Source organism: Euprymna scolopes, chromosome 37 (assembly GCF_053919585.1).
Source record: "Euprymna scolopes isolate OS-2025 chromosome 37, ASM5391958v1, whole genome shotgun sequence".
NCBI lineage: Eukaryota > Metazoa > Mollusca > Cephalopoda > Sepiida > Sepiolidae > Euprymna > Euprymna scolopes.
This window is the reverse complement of record NC_136518.1, coordinates 11,501,090-11,523,330: the sequence shown is the minus strand read 5'-3', so window position 1 is coordinate 11,523,330 and position 22,241 is coordinate 11,501,090. Positions and strand designations below refer to the sequence as shown.

The following is a 22,241-nucleotide window of genomic DNA, read 5'->3' as shown; positions in this document are numbered from 1 at the left end:
ATTTTCTGATGCCCCCGGTCATCCCCCTACTCAGAGGTCACCTTCCTACCCCCTCCATCCGTTGCTTTATTTTCTCCCACCTCCATTAAGGCCACTTCCCCAAACCCCATTAGGGATGCTCTGCTTGTTTTCGGTTCCCCGGAAAACAGTGGGGGATCTAGCCACATAGAATAGTACAGGGGGGTCTTACTAACAACACATTAGTAGTTTTTTCCTTATTTTTGAAATGAACATTTTCATTAGTTTTTTCCCACTCCACGAACATTTTATGCCAATTAATTCAAGAACTCTTTCTAATGAAATCGAACTTTATTTTCTCACACATACACACACACACAAAAAAAAAAAAAAAAAAAAATGCACACACAACATACAGAAATGAATATACAAATTGTACATAGTTAAATTTTACATTGAACGCTGGGGTTATTAGTTAGATTAGGATCCACAGAGTGATTGAGGTATTTTGGTAAATGTTGCCAGTCAAGAGTAAGACTTCAAAGTCTCATCTGTTACATAGTCAAAAAGACCCTGTACCCTCCCCCTCCCAATTTCTTGTAGGGCCTTGTGCCTAATTTTGTTGAATTGAATTTTTTGTACGTTTTTTATGTTCAATTTTTTCTTTCTCAATAAAATATATAAACAAGTCATAAAGGGTTAAGAAACTTTAGAATCGGAACCAGGAAAAGTTTTAACCTTTCCATTGCTGATCTACATTCTACGAGGGTCCTTCCAAAAGTAAAGCCTCCTATTTTTTTTTATCTTAGAAAGTTGAAGAGCTACTAAGACAGGAGTGATATCATTAAAACGAGTGACCTTTTGTGCTTCAGAATTTCTTTTTCTACATAGTCACCAGCATTCTCAACGCACTTTTGCCACCAATGAGGTGGTTTGTTGTACATGGGCGTCCAGAACACATTTTGTCACTCACATCTCTGATGTCAATCTGAAAATGGCAAACCAATCTCCTGGTATCACTCATCTTTGTAGCACTTCAACTTTTTTTTTTTTGTTTTATGTTTTGTTTTGTTTTTTATTAAAAAAATAGGATGCATTACTTTTGGAATAACCCTCATATTTAAAATGATTGGAGGAGCTATAATCTGAGCTCGTAGGTCCTAGTAATTCTAGTTTTTAAATTTAAAAAGGTATAAGCCATGAATATGATGTAAATGTTTTTTTCATTAAAAAAAAAAAAAAATTATTTTTTAAACTTTGATCTTAAATTTTATGGGTAAAATACTCTTCTTCAGAGATAGGAGATGTTTCATATTAGTAAAACTTATTTTCTTTTTAACTAACTTGCAGTGTTTATGTATTGTCATGGAATGATAGGATTTATTATTCAGAAATTAGCATTTGGCATATAATTTCATGTAATAAAAATGGAGAAGTTTTTTTAATGCAAAAATCATGTGACACAAATAAAATGGATTCTTTTGTTTTTTATTTCCTTTCTTTGAAGATTGTAACGCTGGGTTAGGGTTACTATTAGGTTACTTATTGTTACTTTTTTTTTTTTTTTTTTTAATTTTTCTTCTTTTGAAGATTGTAACGTTGGGTATGGGGCAGCCAAACCAGCTGCCAACATTCCCCTGCTTTTTTATTGAAACCAACCGAGAGCTCTTTTTAGTATCCTCGCTGTTTCCTTAAGTGCAATTGTCTGGATCTCTTTTGCACTTGGTTCACCAGGAATATTAGTTAGGTAGGACTTTAGGTTCTTCTTCATAAGCCCTGTGGCACCTATAATAAATGGTATGATTGATATCTGCCTAAGATTCCAGTTTCTTTTCATATCATACATGAGGCCTTGCTATTTAGTCTGTTTCTCTCTTTCAGCTCTGTTCAGACCTCCATCATTAGGGACACTCACTTCAACAAGGTTGCAACTCTCTCTGACTTATTCCATATAACTATATCGTTGTCTCCATGTACAATGGATAGCGTAACAAACGGATGTGTAGTAGTCAACGTACAAAATCAAAATGCGTAAACGCGTTTGTGTACATATTGTCTGTGCATACACTATCCTGAATAAAAACAGATAGACCAATCAGAAAACTTTCTGAATTTATTTGAAATGGTCTTTCTGAGAGCCATCTCATCATCATCATCATCATCATCAGTGACTCTGCTGGCTTCACAGCATCGGCGATCACTGCTCTCTAAATTGTAGAGCCTCTATAAGACAAGTAAAGACAGTAGTTTCCCTGTTGTTTTCCGTCTTGATTCGAGGGGGGGGTACATCTCCCACAGCGAGTTTAACACGCTCCCAGATACCAACCTGGAATTTTTTTACAACTTGGTGTGGTACATACAGCACTTAGCCTTCCCAAACGGTCACCCATATGGTGCTGGCCAGGCTCATCATTGCTTAACTTCGGTGATCTGATGAGAACTGGTGTGTTAACGTGATTGAGCCGTTTAAATCCTTTAAAAAAGTTAAATTTTTTTTCAATAAACCAGTAGAATCCAGTTGACCCAAGTCTATGGATCAGTGTCGCTGGGCGTCCAATTGTGAACGCTTCCCTTGCCAACATCTCTCCACACACAACCACACAAACATTAATGAACATGCAGAAACACACAACTCATTGACTTATTATCGTCTGGCAAACTATATAAACTTTATGCATTGAAATACGAGGTGCTTTCAATAAGTTTCCAAACTTTTTTTTTTTGTATGGCCATTTAAAATTGTCGTAGACTCTTGAAAATTCAGTATGTTATTGCTAGACATACTATGAGATGATTGATCAATTTTTACGATTTCAGGTTCAAATGAACAGTTACAGCAGGAATTGGAATACACCCTACTAAAGCCTGATTGTTACAGCCAGTGAACTGTTAAAATGCAATTTGGATGCGAGGACACTTTAGAAGAATGATATGCAATTATATTCTGTTTTAAACTTGGACAAAAAATGCCACAGAAACGTATGAAATGCTTCAGACTGCTTTTGGACCATCTTGCATGAATCGAGCATCAGTTTTTGAGTGGCATAAGAGATTCAAGAAAGGCAGGGAGTCTGTGATGGATGATGAGAGGTGTGGAAAGTATAAGGAAGTCAGAACATCAGAGTTGATTGGCCAAATAAATAAAGAGTTTAATGGATAAGGACCGTCATGTGTTGATACAAACAATAAGTGCAGTTTGATGTCAGTGTGGGAACTATACACACAATTATTCGCAAGGAACTGAGGATGTGGAAGATTTGTACAAGATTTGCCCCAAGAATGTAGTCCACAACTCCATTCTTGTCACAGACTATTTGACCAAGATTGGCATCAAGACAGTTCCTCACCCTCCCAATAGTCCAGACCTTGCTTCCTATGACTTTTGGTTATTCTGTGAGCTCAAGGAAAACCTTAGAGGCTGTTGTTACGAGACAATTGAGGAGATGAAAGAGGCTGTGATGAAGGTCATTGACATGCTCACACAAGAGGACTTTCTTGAGGCCTTCCAGAAGTTTTTTGAATGGGACAACAAATGCACTGGAAGAGAACTAGAGTTTTGTGTGTGTACAATCAATAAAAGTGTCCAGACAAAAAAAGTCTGGAAACTTATTGAAGGCATCTTGTATTTCCAATCTTTCTCACTGACTATCTTACTAATACGAAATCAAATGAACGTTGACTCTTATAAACAACTTTCAATGAATTATCCATCCATCCATAGCCCTTGAGCCCCTGGAGGGGCATGGGCCATCTACAACTTTGTAGATGTTTTTGTAGCGAGGAGTTCTTTTTACAGGGTGAGGGTGCTGGCCCCACGCCCAATCTTCCCAGAAGCGCCTAGCCTTCCCAAATGGTAATGTAACTGGTACTGGCCAGGCTCAACGTTGCTTAACTTCGGTGATCAACGTGATTGTGCCGTACTTTCAATGAATTATAATTTATTAATTTATAAAAATGATCATGTTACTTTTTTATTTTTTTTTATTTTTCCTTTTCTCAAAAATCAAGGGGGCCTCCCCCTTCCTGGGGCTAACACTTGATTTCTTTACGAGATACATAGATATTCGAACATTATTCAAATATTCCATTAATATACTCCTTTGTCTCTCAAACACTGAGTTAGTAAAGAAGTTAATATTAATTCTCCTCTCCACAATTTAGCAGTTAAATACATTATAGTATATCTTTCGTTTTGGTCTCTTGGTCTTAAAGGATTCCAGGATGAAAATTCATCTATTCTGGTGGAGTATCCAGCTTTGTGCTATTACTTGAGGTATCATCACTTGGAGAAGGTGCACCATACCTCGCATAAGACCCTGTGAGTGAGCCATACCAAAGAGATCTTATTTGGGCAGCGAATGCTATGTGATTTTGAATATTTAGTCAGGGTTTACTTGTATGGAAAAGTATCCTCATGCCAATTTGTCCCGACAAACCTTTGTATAGAAAGACCTTAGACATTTGAAGACAGTAGACATTCAACTTGTGTGTGTGCGCGCACGTGTAAACTAAAATTCAACGAGAGACGAAAGTGGTGAAAGTCAAAATGTTGGACATTTCGTTCTGCCTGAAATGACTCACCTGCTTTTCCAGATCTTTGACTTTATCATCAGATTCTTGCACTTTGTTCTTCAGAGCTTTGATTTCTTCCTCAAGAGGAAGGACCACGGATTTCAGGATTTCCGCATCCTCCTGGGCCTGAAAATAAACAACATACGAACACATAATTTTCTGAATCCTGCTTCGAAAAATGCACATTTGCGTAATTAAAAAAAAATAAAAAATAAAATAAAAAAGAAATGGTTGCAACAATAAGCAAAATCATTGAACTAATGATGCTGAAAAAAAAAAAAAAAGCAATATATATATATATATATAATTGGAGATAGCCACAACCAGCTGTCACCTTGATTTATTATATTTCCCAAATAAAAAAGGATACACGTTAAAACATACATATCTGCCTATAATATGATATATATAGCACAATCATGTTGACACACTGTTCATCAAAGTTAAGCAACATTGAACCTGGTCAGTACCAGATGGGTGACCATTTGAGAATGTCAGGTGATGTATGTAAAAGAACATGGATATCACTTTGTAAAAATTGCAAAAACCCAACGTTGTCATTGTTTTCCCCTCAGACAAGGGACATACATGCAACTAGGGACCGATTGTAAACTTGATATTCCCATGAAACTTCCTTCTTCGAAGGAAACGGGTTTAACCCACATAGAGCAAGTGCTGCTTTGGATATCTATTGATATATAAATTGTAAAATAATGTTTTTTGTTTTTATTTTTTGTTTGTTTTTTTGTTTTTTTTACAGTCAGGTTTTTCAGGGTATCCCATGTAATCCCGGGATTGAATGAGAATCAACGAATGTTCCACATGAAATCATATATTTTTCAATCAAATTGATTGATTGCCTGCTCTAATCTAGGACACCCGCATGGCGCACCGGGAAGAAGCTTCACATGCCTCCGCGCAGTGACTTAGTCTAAAATACAAGCTGAATACACCGGATAAGCATTTTATATCAAATAAAAACACTACAAACTTATTCAGTTAGGTAGAAAAGTAAATTATCTTGACTTTGATAACATTTATTTGTTATACATTTGTTTTTTGAAAATGTTTTTGTATCTCTGTGGATTGTAAAACAAACCCCAATTTTTTTATCAGGTCATAACTTAGGGAACAAGAACAATCTACCTTTGTGGATTAAATAAAGGATTCAGTTTAAAAATTCCGTCTACAGTGTAGAACTATAAAATTATCGCCCTAGAAAAGACGACATGATTCCATTTCCTTTTGATGAAAACTGGTTTCTTTTATTTGTTGCAGACCATCTATCTACTAGTTGGTCAGTTGTGTACAAATCCCAAGAGCGATAGGAGCCTTCTATCATGTCTGAAAGTGATACAATGCTCAACGATCGTGATCAGAGATGCGCCGCTGTACAACTCATGCTCTCTACCTATCGAAGTTATAACAACAGGACCACTGCCAGCACCCTCAAAATGCAAATCCGGACGGTTCAACGCTTCATGCCACACAGCTCATTGCATTAGATAATCCACGGTTATGATCTTTGATGTGGTTTCAAGTGGGGGCCACATCATGCCACCTCACATCTTCGAAGTCGGCTTGAAAGCCAACACCAAAGTGTACCTGGATGTGCTGAAGAATATGGTAATCCCCTGGTGCAATCAGGTGGCCGCTGGCAGACCCTGAGTGCGGCAGCAGGATTCTGCACCAGCTCACAAGTCCAAAGAGACCAGGCTTGGCTTCAGAAAGAGTGCTACGACTTTATACTATTCTCTCACTGGCTCCTCCTTCTTCCTTGATCTGAACCCACTGAACTACTTTGTTTAATCATATGTCAAGAACATCAACATGACCTCCCACAACACCAAAGCCAGCCTGATCACTGCCATCCGCCAAGTATTGGTCGAGCTCATGCCGGCACTTGTGGAAAAGGGAAGCTCCCAGTTCCAAACCCATAGAGGCGGTGATTGAGGCTGAAGGCGGTTACATTGACTAGATGTCAGCTCTACTACATAATCAAGTTATCTGAATTCATTTTTTCAATAAAAGTTTTATAAGTTTTTAATAAAAGCTGTAGTGTTGTTTTCTTTAGGGCGACAATTTTATCGCAGGTTCCTGAAAGGTACACAATTTAGAACCGATGTATTTAAAAGAAGGTTGGCGATTAGATTGCCCGAAACGAAAATAACAACGAAGATGAGGATAATAGTCTGAATAATATAAACAACAAAAATCATCGGTAAATTTTTTACCTGATTTCTACCTTAACATTTTCCTTTAAAATTAGTGGGACCTGTGGAAATTCCACAGGGGACTGATTCATATGTAATATATTGCTGTTGGCATTCTGTAGATGTTCAGTGTAAATGGAGATGCTCTGATATTATTGTAGCTCTTTTGTTAAAACTGCAAAAGTATTTATCCAAGCTAGCAGGGACACCTGGCGTAGCCAGGCCATAAAATACGCTTAAATATGATAGTAATTCTTGCAGATTTCGTATATATTATTATAGAGTTAATGCTCTATCAATTTTTATATATTATAAAGTTACGATTTCAAAAATGAAAAATATATGTATGACTTGGGTTCATCAGCTTGAATCGAAACCAAAACTTATGAAGAATTCTTGGTAAAATTATTTATTACAAGAAATGGAAGTACATAACAAACGACCCGGATGTAAGCGTGACAGAAAATAACACACACACTATCATATTAATGTATAGATGACGGCTTTTAATGGTTTTCGGGTATGCTGAAAACGAATATTGCATTTAAATTTTCTGCAAATACGTAGTTTTCCAGATATTAAGCAATGTCTTTTCTTGTGTTATTACTGGTGACCATCTTATTACATGCGAAAATGCGTATAGTTTCTCAGGCCTGCGTTTACATGCAAGAGCGTGTGTAAGCATGTATCAAGATAGCCACCAACAATAGCATAAATGACATTGCTTGATACCCAGGAAACTACTTATTTGCGGAAAATTTAAATGCTATATTCGTTTTCAGCATACTCAAAAACCTGGAATAGTCGTAATTTTTAAGGAACATATTAAGATAAAAAACAGGTAAAAATTTACCAAATCATCTATACTCCTATTCATATTCTGAATACCTTATATACCAAATTTCAATGCTGTAGATCAGGTTCTCAACCGGGGTCCATGGAATATTTCTGGGGGTCCACAGGCAAAACATAACAAAACATATCATAATTATTATATTTGTTGTAGAATACTTTATTTGCATTAAATTAGTTTTCATTTAAAAATAAAGCTTAATTATATAATATTGCTTTGATTATTAAAACCTCAAAATTTATATGAGTGAAAAATAGAAGATTGTCTTATGACCAATAGTTATGAAGGGGTCAACCAAGATAAAAAGAAGGGAAAAGGGGTCCATGAGTAAAAAAAGGTTGAGAACCACTGCTGTAGATCAAAAATTCGTTGAGCATGTAGGTTGAGTGAGAATTGATCTCACACACATTCTCACTTTAATAGTTATATCTATGTTCCTATAATTTTTTGTTTTTTGTGCATTGATATTTATACTAAAAATCCTATTTTTATTGGTATTTATTTGCTTCCCTATGTAAGCAAAATGTGACACAAGGTCGTTTTTGATGTGAGAGGAAAACCAGCTCCCCAAAGGAGGGGCAAAAGGGGCGCTCAGGTAGGGACCAAAAATGATAATTGTCTCAGTATAGAGGGTTTCCCCTCCATTGACCGAGGACAAATTACATTAAGTGTAGCATCAGAACACGTACTACACTTTGAGGTATATATTTTTTATTCACTCTGGAAATTTACAAATCTATGGTCATCCTCATCACTGTACGTTTGCTAGTCTATGCTTGATCCTAGCCCACCTTGATCTTAGTCCGAAGGCCAAGAAAGAAAAAAGCAAGCCTTTTTCTTTTTATTTAAAAGGAAAATACAACTTTGTTTATATGTATATATATATATATATATATATATATATATATATAGCCAGTAGAGTTTAGTTTCCTAGAAGTACATCCAATGAAACAACATGTGTCTACCAAAATAGTGCTCAATGAGTGAACAGAGCAGGTATATTAATTTTATTTATACAAACATTAATGGCTACATATGTGCATACATGTTTCTGTAATCACCCACGTTGGGGGATTACGTCTTCAGGCCAAGAACTACCTTCAAAAGTGACATTTCCACCAAATATATTTTTCTATTTCGTTTATCTAGTTAAAAATACAACCTGGGTGGGAGTCAAAAAAAAAAAAAACAAAAAACAAAAACGGTAAAAGGATGAGTGAGGTCTTTGAAGATGATAAACATCTTTTTTCTTTTCCCCTTCCCCCATCTAACCTAACTTTTGGCTTTTTATGGCATAGGGTCATTGAGAGTTTAGTTTTCTTGTCTTAGAGTCTGTAAGTTAATAACCTTAGCTATGGTCAACCAAGTACTGACCGGTGCCTTTTTAATCTACCTCCACCCACACATACACGCAACACACACATAACACATCCATACACAGATACTGCCAACACACACATACACACATTAATCCATATATTCAAAAACGAATCCATGCTGAACGCTATATATATATATATATATATATGTATTTTAAGCCCCCCTCTTTGGGTAGAGCACTGTTGTAAATAATCTCACCCGCTACTTAATTGGCTGAAAAATGCGAGGCTCGCTGTTTGTTTGCAAACAGGCGGTTTGAGCACTGTAGAAGTGGTGGATGGATGTTTGTTTAAATAGATATTCGGACAGGTTATTTGCGGGCATCGCTTCTGTGGTCGAGTGGGAGAACTGCCGACTGTCATCACAATGGTTCTAGGTTCAATCCTTCGCTTGGGAGAGGTGCTAGTCTAGCGGCACAGATGAGTTGTGATACAACGAAACAGGACGACTACAAATATATATATATATGGGTTGTGGAATTACATTCATCTGCAAAATGCTAATTAGCATATTCTTTTAAACATCCATTTGAATTAATTCCCTACTAGATTTTTCAGTTTTCTTATGGGATGATCATCTTTAGTTAACTATTATGTGTAATTATATTCATGCAGATCTATATATCTATAAAAATGTGTGTGTGTGTGTGTAAACTTCCCTAACGAATAACTCGGTCAATTTTTGGTCTACATATTAGAGATTTGACATAATGGGTATTGAGATTTGAGAAAATCTTTTTAATCAGTTTTCGGTCAGAAATTTTGCTGTCACGGGGGTCAAAATTCAACGATTTGACCTTTGAGAACTCTACCAAACTTTGGGTCTAAACACTTGAAATTTTAAATATAGCTTACTTGGACATGGATATAACTTTATAATTTGATTTGAGCCTAAAACAAATGTTAAGGGATCATAATTGGGGTCAAAGTTAAAAAAAAAAAAAATTGACTTCGGCTGTCTCTACGAAATTACTCAGCCAATTTTTGGTCTAAACATTTGAAATTTTACATAAAGTGTTTCCAGACATAGGGCAAACTTTTTAATAGTTTTTTTGCTGAAAATTTAGCTTCCAAGGGATCAAAGTTCAAAAGATTTTACCTTTGCAGTCTGTAGCAAACTATTCAGCAAATTTTCGGTCTAAATATTTGAACTTTTACAGAAATTGTATTCAGATATGCAGCAATCTTTTTAATCAATTTTCGGGGGGAAATTTTGCTGGCAAGAGGTCAAAGTTTACAGAGTTGACTTTTGCAGACTCTACCAAACTCCTCCGCCTATTTTGGGTCTAAACACTTGAAATTTTAGATGTAGGTTACTTGGACATGGATCAAAGAGTTTAATTTAATTTGAGCCCAAAACAATAAATGTTAAGGGGGTCAAAATTGGGTTCAAAGTTAAAAAAAAATTTGACGTCTGCGGTTTCTACCAACTTTTCCCTATGATAGTTAAGGAAGCCTTTTATATAGAAAGGCATTACCGTACATATTCACACTTTTTAATATATACATAATATGCACAAAGTTATGAACAATACATGGGGCCTATTAATTTATTTTTATTTCGGACTATTATTCTCATCTTTATTAGTTGTTGTTTTTCATCTTTTATTGGTTTGTTTATCCACAACGTTTTGGCCAACTATTCCTCTGGCCAAAATAAAACAAATTAATATATATAATGCTCATCTCAAAAATGAATTCCAATTAAGGAATAATATATATACCAATCGGTACGGACCCGACTATGGAAGATCAGATAATAAATAAACGTGGATTTATAAGATCAAAAGAATCCAACCTTGATCGCCCCTTCGGGGCCCGTGGCGCAGTTGATAGAGACGTTGAATCTCTACAGTTCCAGATGAACATTGTCTGAAGATAGCGGTTTCGATCCCACCTAAAGCATGCCAGAGGTTTACTTGGCCAAAATGTGGTGAGACGACAACAACTACGGATGGCAGTAATTGCTGAGAATGCAGTTAGGAGATTCGAAGTTCCTATCCGTCGCGGTTACCACCTGACGAAGGCCAGAGGAATAGTTGGCCGAAACGTTGTGAATAAACAAACCAATAAAAGATGAAAAAACAACAACTAATAAAGATGAGAATAATAGTCCGAAATAAAAATGAATTAATATATATAATGCTCATCTCAAAAATGAATTCCAATTAAGGAATAATATATGTACATAGGGCCCTAGCAAAACTGAGCGGAACTGCTAGTATTCTATATGATTTATACTAGTGTAATATTTGTGTAAAAAGGTTATAGTAAGCACAAACCTCTGTCTATATATATATTTATGTATATATATTTGTTTAAAAAATTTTGCCTACCAAACTCCTCGAGTCTTTGGTCTACAGACATGAAACTTACTATATGGGGTATTTGAACCCATGCAAAATTTTATAAATCGGTTTTAGCCAGAGAAATTCTGTGCAAAAGTATGAAAATTAAAAAAAAAAAAAAAATGGAATTTGGCAGGTGAAGGTCGAACAATGGCATTACGAATATGCATGCGTAACATAGTAGCTATTGGTTCATGCTTTAATTTTTAGCCTTGCAGCAAACACGTCTTCATACGAGCTCCGTCATTAACGTCAAAGGAAAAAGTAAATTGTAAGCTAAACGTTTTGGTTTTGATTCTCGGTGGTGGCACACGGGTCATTTTTTTTCTTTTTAATTTTTTAAATCATTACTATATATTCGGTCCAATATAATATGATTATAAATATGAAATCTGCATTAATCAAAATATATTTAAGTGTATTTTACAACCGGGCAATGCCGGGCGGCCTGCTAGTCTATTAATTAGGTACGGGCAAAAATGGATGGATAAAGTTAGGGAGACATAGTTTTGAAAGCCGATTTATCATAATTTTTTAGTAGGTTTCCGACTACTTTTTGGTTGTATTTGAAAGATTAAGGACGAAAGTTAATTTCCAAAAGGAAGAAAATATTTGTACACGTGAAAAAAAAAAAAAGTTATGAGAAATGTTTTCACGGCGAGCTAAACTAATTTGGCTAAATTTTAAAGTTAAATAAATTCATTGTAAAACTTCTTTGAAAGATAAATATTAGTTTTCTGAGTCTATTTCAAAAATAATCAGTAAAGTCCTAAGATATTGAATTAAATAAAAAAAAAAAACACGTTGTTTGTGCAAAAAATTGCTTACTTAGTCCACAAAAGCGAGAGATTCTTGCGAAAGAAAACAAAGTCCTCATCACATACGGAAGCCCAAAATTTCAGACAGTCGAAAGGCTGTCTGAAAATGATGTCAGGTAGTTAAAGAGAGGGAGGGAGTGCTGATTTTCTTTTTTCCTCCCAGACGTGCATCCGTACATTCCTATCGTGAACGTTTGTCTAATTTTTACCATTTTTCTAATTTAGTTTTTAAATTAAAAAAAAAAAGGTTATTTTTCAAGATTATATAAAAAATTATGTTACGCTGAAAGTTTCACATTCATGTAAGCAAGGAAAATATTAGAATCTTACATATAAAAATCATGCGAAACATGTAATTAAAAAAAAAAAAGTAGAAATATTTTTTGCAATTATAATTTTTTTTGTGTGTGAAAATATTAAATAAACAATGCTTAATTCAATGATATTATCGGTAGTTCGAGAAATTAATTTTTCTTAGTTATATCGAATTCATTAATACGGACTTTAGGGGCTTTTATCGTAATGTTTCTGTAAAAATTAAAATATATTTTGTTACAAATTTACCATGTTTTATTTTCATAAAAAAGCAAAAAAAAAATAAACTCATTTTTTTTGTTTTGTTGCTTACTATTGAAAACCATAACTTCAGTAAAGGTATTTTTTGTTTAAACAAAAAAATGCATTTCCACTCGGATTTAAATAGAAAATAATGTGTGCATTAAATTCCGTGATCATTATTTGATATAAACACTGAAAATTTAATTAAAATTGGTTAATTTTCTCGATTTTTGCTGAATTTTTAAGTAAAGGGAGAGTGTCAAAATGTTTATACATTCTGAGCATCGGCTATTCATTTTGCACATACCTAGTTTGAATACAAATTAAAAAAAAAAAAAAAATTGGTCAAAACTAAACGAAGTAGGTGAAATAGTCTAACAGCCTCTATGCTAAAGTTGAACTACCTCGAGTTTGTTTACCCCCCCCCTTTCACACACACACACACACACACACACACACACACACACACACACACACGATTCCAAGAAAATAAAATACCTTAATCAATTAGTTTGGTGCTGTATTTTTTGTCAAATACAAGAGAGCGTCAATAAAATCATCTGGGAAAACGGCATTTTTCGTACAAGCCGAGGTGTGACCGGATCCATGCAATTACTCACAACGATTACTTCAATTAGACAACGTAATCAGTATTTACCTACTAGAATTTTTATTTATTTATTTTATTTTTTTATTTATTTATTTTTTTTACTTTTTTTTTACTTATTAAGATAAACCAGCGCACGCGCGTGTTTGCGTACGCGCGTGCGTATAAGTGACATTTTATTGTTTTTATCAAGATATATGGTAATCATTATGATTACAACACAAATTACTCCTATTTACTTTTTTTTTTTTTTTACAGTGCTCACCATCACCACTTATCAAGGCCCGGAAGCCACTCAGGGATAAGGGTTATTGCAAGTACATTACGTTAGTGTGGAGATTTGATCAAGTGTTTACTTAAGGGGGCGGTTCATTAGGAATTTGTTAACGTTGGACTTGAACACATCCAAGTTGTAGTCAGGTGGGAAGCAGGCAGACGGAACAGAGTTCCACAGGCGTGCAGTTCTAAGAAAGAAGCTTTGTTCATGGATTCCACGTTTTGATTTAGGCACATACAGAGTGGGGGAAATTTTTCACAGTGGATTCAGCTAGACGGGTGTTTTTCGTGAAAGATTGGGGAGGGGGGACCAGAGATTGGAGTTCAGACGAGCACTTGCCATGGAAGAGTTAGACACAAGGTCGGGTTTTGATGTGAGGAAAATCTAGCTTAAAGGGACACTCTGGATAAGAACCAAAATAAAACATTATCTCAGTCATGAAAGATTTCTCCTCCATTGACCGGACAGTAAAGGTAAAGTGTAGTATCCGAACAGGTACTACACTTCGTTCCTAGTCAAAAGGCCACGTCGAACCTTCAACCCTCCAAATAGTGGAAGTAGAATCAACTATTCTGATGAATTAAATAAAGGCTTCAGTTTGAAACTGCATATAGGTTGTCGAGATAAGAACAATAGTCCAAATAATGCAAAGTTAAATAATTCAATAACACTTTCAGTGCCGAGTAATGTCTGACGGAACAAGACTAATCTACGCCAGCGGATTAAATAAAAAGCTCAATTCAAAATTCTTTATCGGTTCCAAAATAGATAAGTTCAAAATGATGCACCTGAAGAAGGCTGGAGGTTACATCGGTCGAAACTTTGCGAAAATAGCAACCAAGATGCGAATAGTAGTCTGGATGATGGAAATCTCGTAATACAAATATTTCTAAATAATTTAATTGTTTTTTGTTTTGTTCTGTTTTTTTTTGTCGACATTAAATTGGTTGCTTTCAATCAATAAAAAGATTAGTTTTTTTTTTGTTAAGTCGGTGAATTACATTTTGCTTAATCTTATCTTTGCCATTTATTGACTTAAAAGGATGAGAAAGAGGAGAGAGGAAGAGAATGAGCGAGGAGGCAAGAAAGAGATTGAAGAGGTTAAAATATGTTTAAGGGAGTGTGTAGATTGAGAGAAAGGTGGAAAGATAAAGCTTGCATCAGAAAGGGTGAGAACAGGAGGAGAACGAAAGGAGGAGGAGTGAAATGGGTGAGAACGGGAAGAGGAGGAGGAGGAGAGAAATGGGTGAGAACGGGAAGAGGAGGAGAGAAATGGGTGAAAACGGGAAGAGAAGGAGAGAAATGGGTGAAAACGGGAAGAGGAGGAGAGAAATGGGTGAAAACGGGAAGAGGAGGAGAGAAATGGGTGAAAACGGGAAGGAGGAGGAGAGAAATGGGTGAAAACGGGAAGGAGGAGGAGAGAAATGGGTGAAAACGGGAAGGAGGAGGAGAGAAATGGGTGAAAACGGGAAGGAGGAGGAGAGAAATGGGTGAAAACGGGAAGGAGGAGGAGAGAAATGGGTGAAAACGGGAAGGAGGAGGAGAGAAATGGGTGAAAACGGGAAGGAGGAGGAGAGAAATGGGTGAAAACGGGAAGAGGAGGAGAGAAATGGGTGAAAACGGGAAGAGGAGGAGAGAAATGGGTGAAAACGGGAAGAGGAGGAGAGAAATGGGTGAAAACGGGAAGAGGAGGAGAGAAATGGGTGAAAACGGGAAGAGGAGGAGAGAAATGGGTGAAAACGGGAAGAGGAGGAGAGAAATGGGTGAAAACGGGAAGAGGAGGAGAGAAATGGGTGAAAACGGGAAGAGGAGGAGAGAAATGGGTGAAAACGGGAAGAGGAGGAGGAGGAGGAGAGAAATGGGTGAAAACGGGAAGAGGAGGAGGAGGAGGAGAGAAATGGGTGAAAACGGGAAGAGGAGGAGGAGGAGAGAAATGGGTGAAAACGGGAAGAGGAGGAGGAGAGAAATGGGTGAAAACGGGAAGAGGAGGAGGAGGAGGAGGAGGAGGAGGAGGAGAGAAATGGGTGAAAACGGGAAGAGGAGGAGGAGGAGGAGAGAAATGGGTGAAAACGGGAAGAGGAGGAGGAGGAGGAGAGAAATGGGTGAAAACGGGAGGAGGAGGAGGAGGAGAGAAATGGGTGAAAACGGGAAGAGGAGGAGGAGGAGGAGAGAAATGGGTGAAAACGGGAAGAGGAGGAGGAGGAGGAGAGAAATGGGTGAAAACGGGAAGAGGAGGAGGAGGAGGAGAGAAATGGGTGACAACGGGAAGTGGAGGAGGAGGAGGAGAGAAATGGGTGAAAACGGGAAGAGGAGGAGGAGGAGAGAAATGGGTGAAAACGGGAAGAGGAGGAGGAGGAGGAGAGAAATGGGTGAAAACGGGAAGAGGAGGAGGAGGAGGAGGAGAGAAATGGGTGAAAACGGGAAGAGGAGGAGGAGGAGGAGGAGAGAAATGGGTGAAAACGGGAAGAGGAGGAGGAGGAGGAGAGAAATGGGTGAAAACGGGAAGAGGAGGAGGAGGAGGAGGAGAGAAATGGGTGAAAACGGGAAGAGGAGGAGGAGAGAAATGGGTGAAAACGGGAAGAGGAGGAGGAGGAGAGAAATGGGTGAAAACGGGAAGAGGAGGAGGAGGAGAGAAATGGGTGAAAACGAAAGGAGGAGGAGGAGAGAAATGGGTGACAACGAAAGGAGGAGGAGGAGAGAAATGGGTGACAACGAAAGGAGGAGGAGGAGAGAAATGGGTGACAACGAAAGGAGGAGGAGGAGAGAAATAGGTGACAACGAAAGGAGGAGGAGGAGAGAAATGGGTGACAACGAAAGGAGGAGGAGAGAAATGGGTGACAACGAAAGGAGGAGGAGAGAAATGGGTGACAACGAAAGGAGGAGGAGAGAAATGGGTGACAACGAAAGGAGGAGGAGAGAAATGGGTGACAACGAAAGGAGGAGGAGAGAAATGGGTGACAACGAAAGGAGGAGGAGGAGGAGGAGGAGAGAAATGGGTGACAACAAAAGGAGGAGGAGGAGAGAAATGGGTGACAACAAAAGGAGGAGGAGGAGGAGAGAAATGGGTGACAACAAAAGGAGGAGGAGGAGGAGAGAAATGGGTGACAACAAAAGGAGGAGGAGGAGGAGAGAAGAGGAAGAGGAGGAGGAGGAGAAGAGGAGGGGGCGAGAAGAGGAGGAGAAGAGGAGAGGAGGAGGAGAGAAGAGGAGGAGGAGAGAAGAGGAGGAGGAGAGAAGAGGAGGAGGAGAGAAGAGGAGGAGGAGAGAAGATGAGGAGGAGAGAAGAGGGCAAGAGAGAGAAGAGGAGGAGGAGAGAAGAGGGCAAGAGAGAAGATGAGGAGGAGAGAAGAGGGCAAGAGAGAAGATGAGGAGGAGAGAAGAGGGCAAGAGAGAAGATGAGGAGGAGAGAAGAGGGCAAGAGAGAAGATGAGGAGGAGAGAAGAGGGCGAGAGAGAGAGAGAGAGAGAAGAGGGCGACAAAAATAGAGAGAAATCGAATAAAATAGACAAACAGATACAAGAGGTTAAAGTATACGTTTATAGGACATTATCTTTTTAATGAATATTAAGAGATTTTGCTCATCGCAATTTCTTTAAAAATAATAAATTTTAGAATTTTTTTTATCTTTAAATATCAGAAATCTAAAATATTTTTTAAAAATTACATCAATAGTAAATAATAAATTGTAAAATTTGTTTAATTTTTAAATATCAGAAATCTTTGTTTAGGTGTCAAAGAGACTCATAACTAAACACCAATTTTGAAATAGCTGAGTAGTCAGGATAATGGACTTCAAATTATACGATCAATTTACAGAGAAACATTTGATAACAAATAATTTCACGAAATGGACCTGTCAACTGGCCACCATATTCATGCGATTTAACCCCATTAGATTATTATCTCTGAGGATATGTAAAGCCCCATATCTATGCTGATAAACCAGGTTAACTTCACTAAACTTGCAAATGAAGAAGACATAAATGCATCTGTTTTGAACATTTGTTCCCAAATTAATATGCATTAATAATATTGAAGTTTATATCTCGACGCATCCAAGATTTACTTTAAAGAACCACAAACCTAACTTTGAAAATAAGCGTACAAGTAGAGTAATCTCTCCTTGTATTTCAGATATAGGAAACATTAGTAAAAAGATTTTAGATAGAATATTGCCAAAAACAAAATCCAACGTTACTCCTAATCTATGGGGATTTCATCTGATGATGTTTTGAGTTGGTTTAATACATTACCCAAATGTATGAATAGTAAATTTATAATGTTCGACATAATATATATATATATATATATATATATATATTAAGATTTCTCACTGAACTAACAATGGAAGGTGACTTGTTGGTTTTTTCTATTTCTCTATTCTATCCAACCAATTTATACATATAAATTTCTATATATTGAAAGAAAGAAAGAAAAAGTCCTGGGCATCCATTTTGTTTGTATTAACACTTTAACCTACTAATGCATAACTAATACTTTTACTGAAATAAAAAAAAAATAAAAAAAGGTTTAAAAAAAGTCATTTTTTTTAAACATTTTCTTTGTAAATTTCCTTTTTGACAAATAATTTTTACATCAGTTTTTTGCAAATTTTCTTTTAACAAATATTTTTTGCTTATTTTAAGGCGCGCATAAATTACAATCGACTTTTATTTTTATGCACATTAGTTTTTTCTTATCAAAAATGTCCTATTTTTTGTTTTTGCATTGTTTTAATTAACAAAAAAACAAACAAACAATGAATCTTTTTTTTAAACGGGTACATATTGCATTTATATTTATTCATATATATATATGTACGATGCATTTTTGAACAAAGCTGCATAATCAAATTTAAGAAATGGCTTCCTTTTTCACATGCCCATCCCTTTTTAAGGTAAAAATAAAAATCAATTTCTTTTTCTTTTCTGTACACATATATATCTATGTTTGGCATTTGAAGAAAATTAAAAATGGCGTCTTTTTATATGCTAAAATTTGAAATGATTTCTAATTTTATTATGTACACTTGAATATAAAAATATATATTCATTTTTGAGCAGAATAAACCAAAGGGACTTCCCCATTATAAAAAAAATAGGGGGGGGGGGTTGCAATATTTTTGTCTTCTAATGAGGTATGATCCCGCAGTCAGGAGATTCTAATTATAAACGATGCTACTAGGAACTGACAAATTAAATTAATTCACGTTCTGCTACCAACCAATCAGAAACCAAAATTGCTCCATAAATATTAAACCTTTCTGGAGAAACTTTGCATGTTTTTTTGTGTCAAAACGGGAAGAATCTTTTGCTCTGTGGATTCCAACCCGAAAACTGTCTACTGAGAACAAGTCACCTCCAGGATTTGTGTAGAACAACTAACCATTGGAAACTGTTCTGAAACTAAACATGGCTTACAGTTCTAGAATACTCCTCCAAATTTTTTTTTTTTTTTTTTTTTTGTGTATTGATATTCATGTTAAAACCCCTTTTTTCTGTTGCCAGAGTTTGAATCTCTTGACTGGTGTTAATCATGACACCCTGCACTGATGATTCCTGAAAAGATGAAACACTAGTGTCTGTAGGTATTTAATAATTATTATAGTAAGTAACAATGTCAGCCCCTTTAAGAAACTTTCAGTTGTAATAAAGTTGATCAACTTAGCTAATACGCGCAGACCGTCATATAATGATTAGATCACTCTGACTGACGTCAAAAGCATTTAATAAGAATAAATGTTGAAATTCAACTGTATCTCTCACAGTTGACGGTAGCCGAATGGTTCGGGTCCTTGCTAATGAAGCAAGACATGACTTCTGTTGCCAGGGTTCGAATCTCTCGACTGGTGTTAATCGTGACACCCTGCACTGATGATTCCCGAAAGGATGAAACACTAGTGTCTGTAGGTATTTAACAATTATAGTAAATAATATATCTCAACGTACACAGACAAGAGTTCGAATTTACAGTTTTAACACATAGATAAGAAAAAAAAAAAAATAAGTAGAAGAAAAAAAGAGAAATGAGAAAGGCTGCACAAGATAATAAAACAGGCTAGCAACGTTACGGATGGGGGGGGTGTTATGATTTAATTTGTTGTTAAGAGTTATCCCCCTTGGGATTGACATTCATAATAAAAGCGCCCTCTGTTTCATTTTCCCGCTCGGTCCTTTCAAGAGCGTACGTGTATTTTACAGTAAATAAAACCTTTCTAAAAGGCAATTCTTTACTTACTGATACTATCCACTTCAATTTTATTAACTGTAAAAAAAAAAAAATAAAAAAATAATGGATCGAATCTTACGTCCCGACAGATTCGAGGTGGAACCTACATGCCCTAATTCCGAAAAATCCTATAGGCATTGGAAATTAACCCTCCATAATTATATCCGCTCACATAATAACGGATTAATCGAAAACACTTCAGATAATTTCTTTGCCTTGATCAATTGTATTTCAGCCTCTGTTTTCGATTTAATAAGCGATAAAACCAACTACGATAGTGCATTAAGAACATTGGACGCCGCTTATTTAAAACCTGAAAATATTGTTTATAATAGATATCGATTGATGACGACGAAGCAACAAACAACACAAAATATAGATGCCTTCATACTACAATTGGAAATGCTTGCCAAAACATGTAACTTCGAAGCGGTTTCTGCTGAAGAAAACAAAAATCAATACATTTGGGAAGCTTTCATCGGTGGAATTTCTTCTTCGTCCATCCGACAACGACTGTTAGAAAAACCCATCCTGACTTTACAAGACACATATGCCACGGCCAGATCTCTTGAACAAGCAGAAAAGCATTCGATAAGCTACGCAAATAACTTTACTGTAGCAGCTACAAATAATCCTTCGGGCTACAATCGTATAGCTGTGACTGAAGAAAATATGCATCCAAAAGGGGTTTGTTTTTTCTGTGGAAAATCACGTCATCCTCGATATTTATGTCCTGCACGAAACGCCGAATGTAAAAAATGCAAAAAAAAATGGTCATTGGGCTAAAGTGTGTAAATCTTCTATTTCTAACACTCATACTGCTGTTCTTTATGGCGACTCTGACTACCCCTCACCTTCTCTATCCTGACTAGGAACTAACTCCAAAGATGTCACATTCACTCAATGCCAAATTAACGGGCACTTCGTGAACGCTATGGTGGACTCCGGCAGTGTAAAAACATTCATTAATGAAAATACTGCTAAAAAACTTAAACTCTTCACAATACCTAAAAACAAAACTATAGCTCTGGCTGCTTCCGATCAACATGCTAAAATAACTGGCGAAGCTGTCGTGGATTTAATACTGAAAGATAAAACCCATTCTGGAATAACAATTGAAATCATTGAAAACCTTTTCATTGATTTAATAATCGGAAAAGATATTTTAAAAAAATATAAAAAAGTAACACTTAAATTCGACGGTCCTAGAGACAAACTTATAATTGGAGCTATAAACACGAATAATTTTTTTCCTACCATAAACGTTCCACCCCCTCCTCTCTTTTCTAATCTTTCTCCTCATACTACTCCTATTGCGACGAAATCCCGACGTTACACTTTTGCCGCCAACAAATTCATAAAAGAAGAGACTGCTAGAATGTTGAAAGAAGGCATAATTGAACCTTCGATATCTCCGTGGCGAGCGCAAGTTCTTGTAACTTCGAATGAGAATCATAAGAAAAGAATGGTAGTCGACTACAGCGATACCATTAATAGATTCACGGAACTAGACGCTTACCCAATGCCTAATATCAATAAGATGGTAGACGACATCGCTCAATATAACATCTTCTCTACTCTCGACCTAAAATCTGCTTATCACCAAATACCTATAAATCATGCTGATCGTAAATTCACTGCGTTTGAAGTAAGTGGCAAACTTTTTCAATTTACTCGTCTTCCTTTTGGCGTCACCAATGGAGTAAGTGCTTTCCAGAGGAGCATAGACTATATTATAGAAAAAGAAAATCTAACCGATACCTTTGTGTATGTTGATAACGTAACTATATGTGGGAAAAATCAAGAAGAACACGATTACAATCTTCAAAAATTCTACAAAATTGCTAAACAATATAACATCACTTTAAATGAAAATAAAAGCATAATTTCTTCTAGCTCTATTACTCTACTCGGCTACACCATAGAAAATAATCAAATAGCTCCCGATTATCAAAGACTAAAACCATTACTCGAAATGCCACCTCCGCTGAATCTTAAATCTCAAAAAAGAATAGTTGGAATGTTTTCCTATTACTGCAAATTCATTAAAAAATTTTCTGATAAAATTTTATTACTAAATCAAAACAAAGAATTTCCACTACCTCCATCTGTATTAAAATCTTTTCAAACATTGAAAAATGATCTAAAAGACGCCACTTTAATAACGGTAGATCCAAATAAAGAATTTGAAGTAGAAACGGACGCTAGTAACTATTGCATTGCTGCAACACTAAATCAAGAAGGTCGTCCTATTGCATTTTTTTCAAGAACTCTCAATACTAACGAAATTAAGCAGTAGAAAAAGAGGCAGCCGCTATTGTAGAAGCTCTCCGTAAGTGGCGACATTTTCTACTCGGCAGGCACTTTAAAGTCATCACAGATCAGAAGAGCATCAGCTTCATATTCGACAATAAAAGAAAATCAAAAATT

General features: G+C 36.3%; 1 protein-coding gene across 2 annotated transcripts in view; it reads right to left on the bottom strand.

Moving 5' to 3' along the window:
- LOC145261083 (rab GTPase-binding effector protein 1-like) overlaps window positions 1–22,241 on the bottom strand; it is a 297,945-nt gene that overhangs the window by 125,676 nt on the left and 150,028 nt on the right. For both annotated transcript variants that reach the window (XM_080119264.1, XM_080119263.1), the window contains one exon: window positions 4,540–4,656. In XM_080119264.1, coding sequence (XP_079975390.1) covers window positions 4,540–4,656 — 117 coding nt within the window. The remainder of the gene's footprint in view (window positions 1–4,539; window positions 4,657–22,241) is intronic.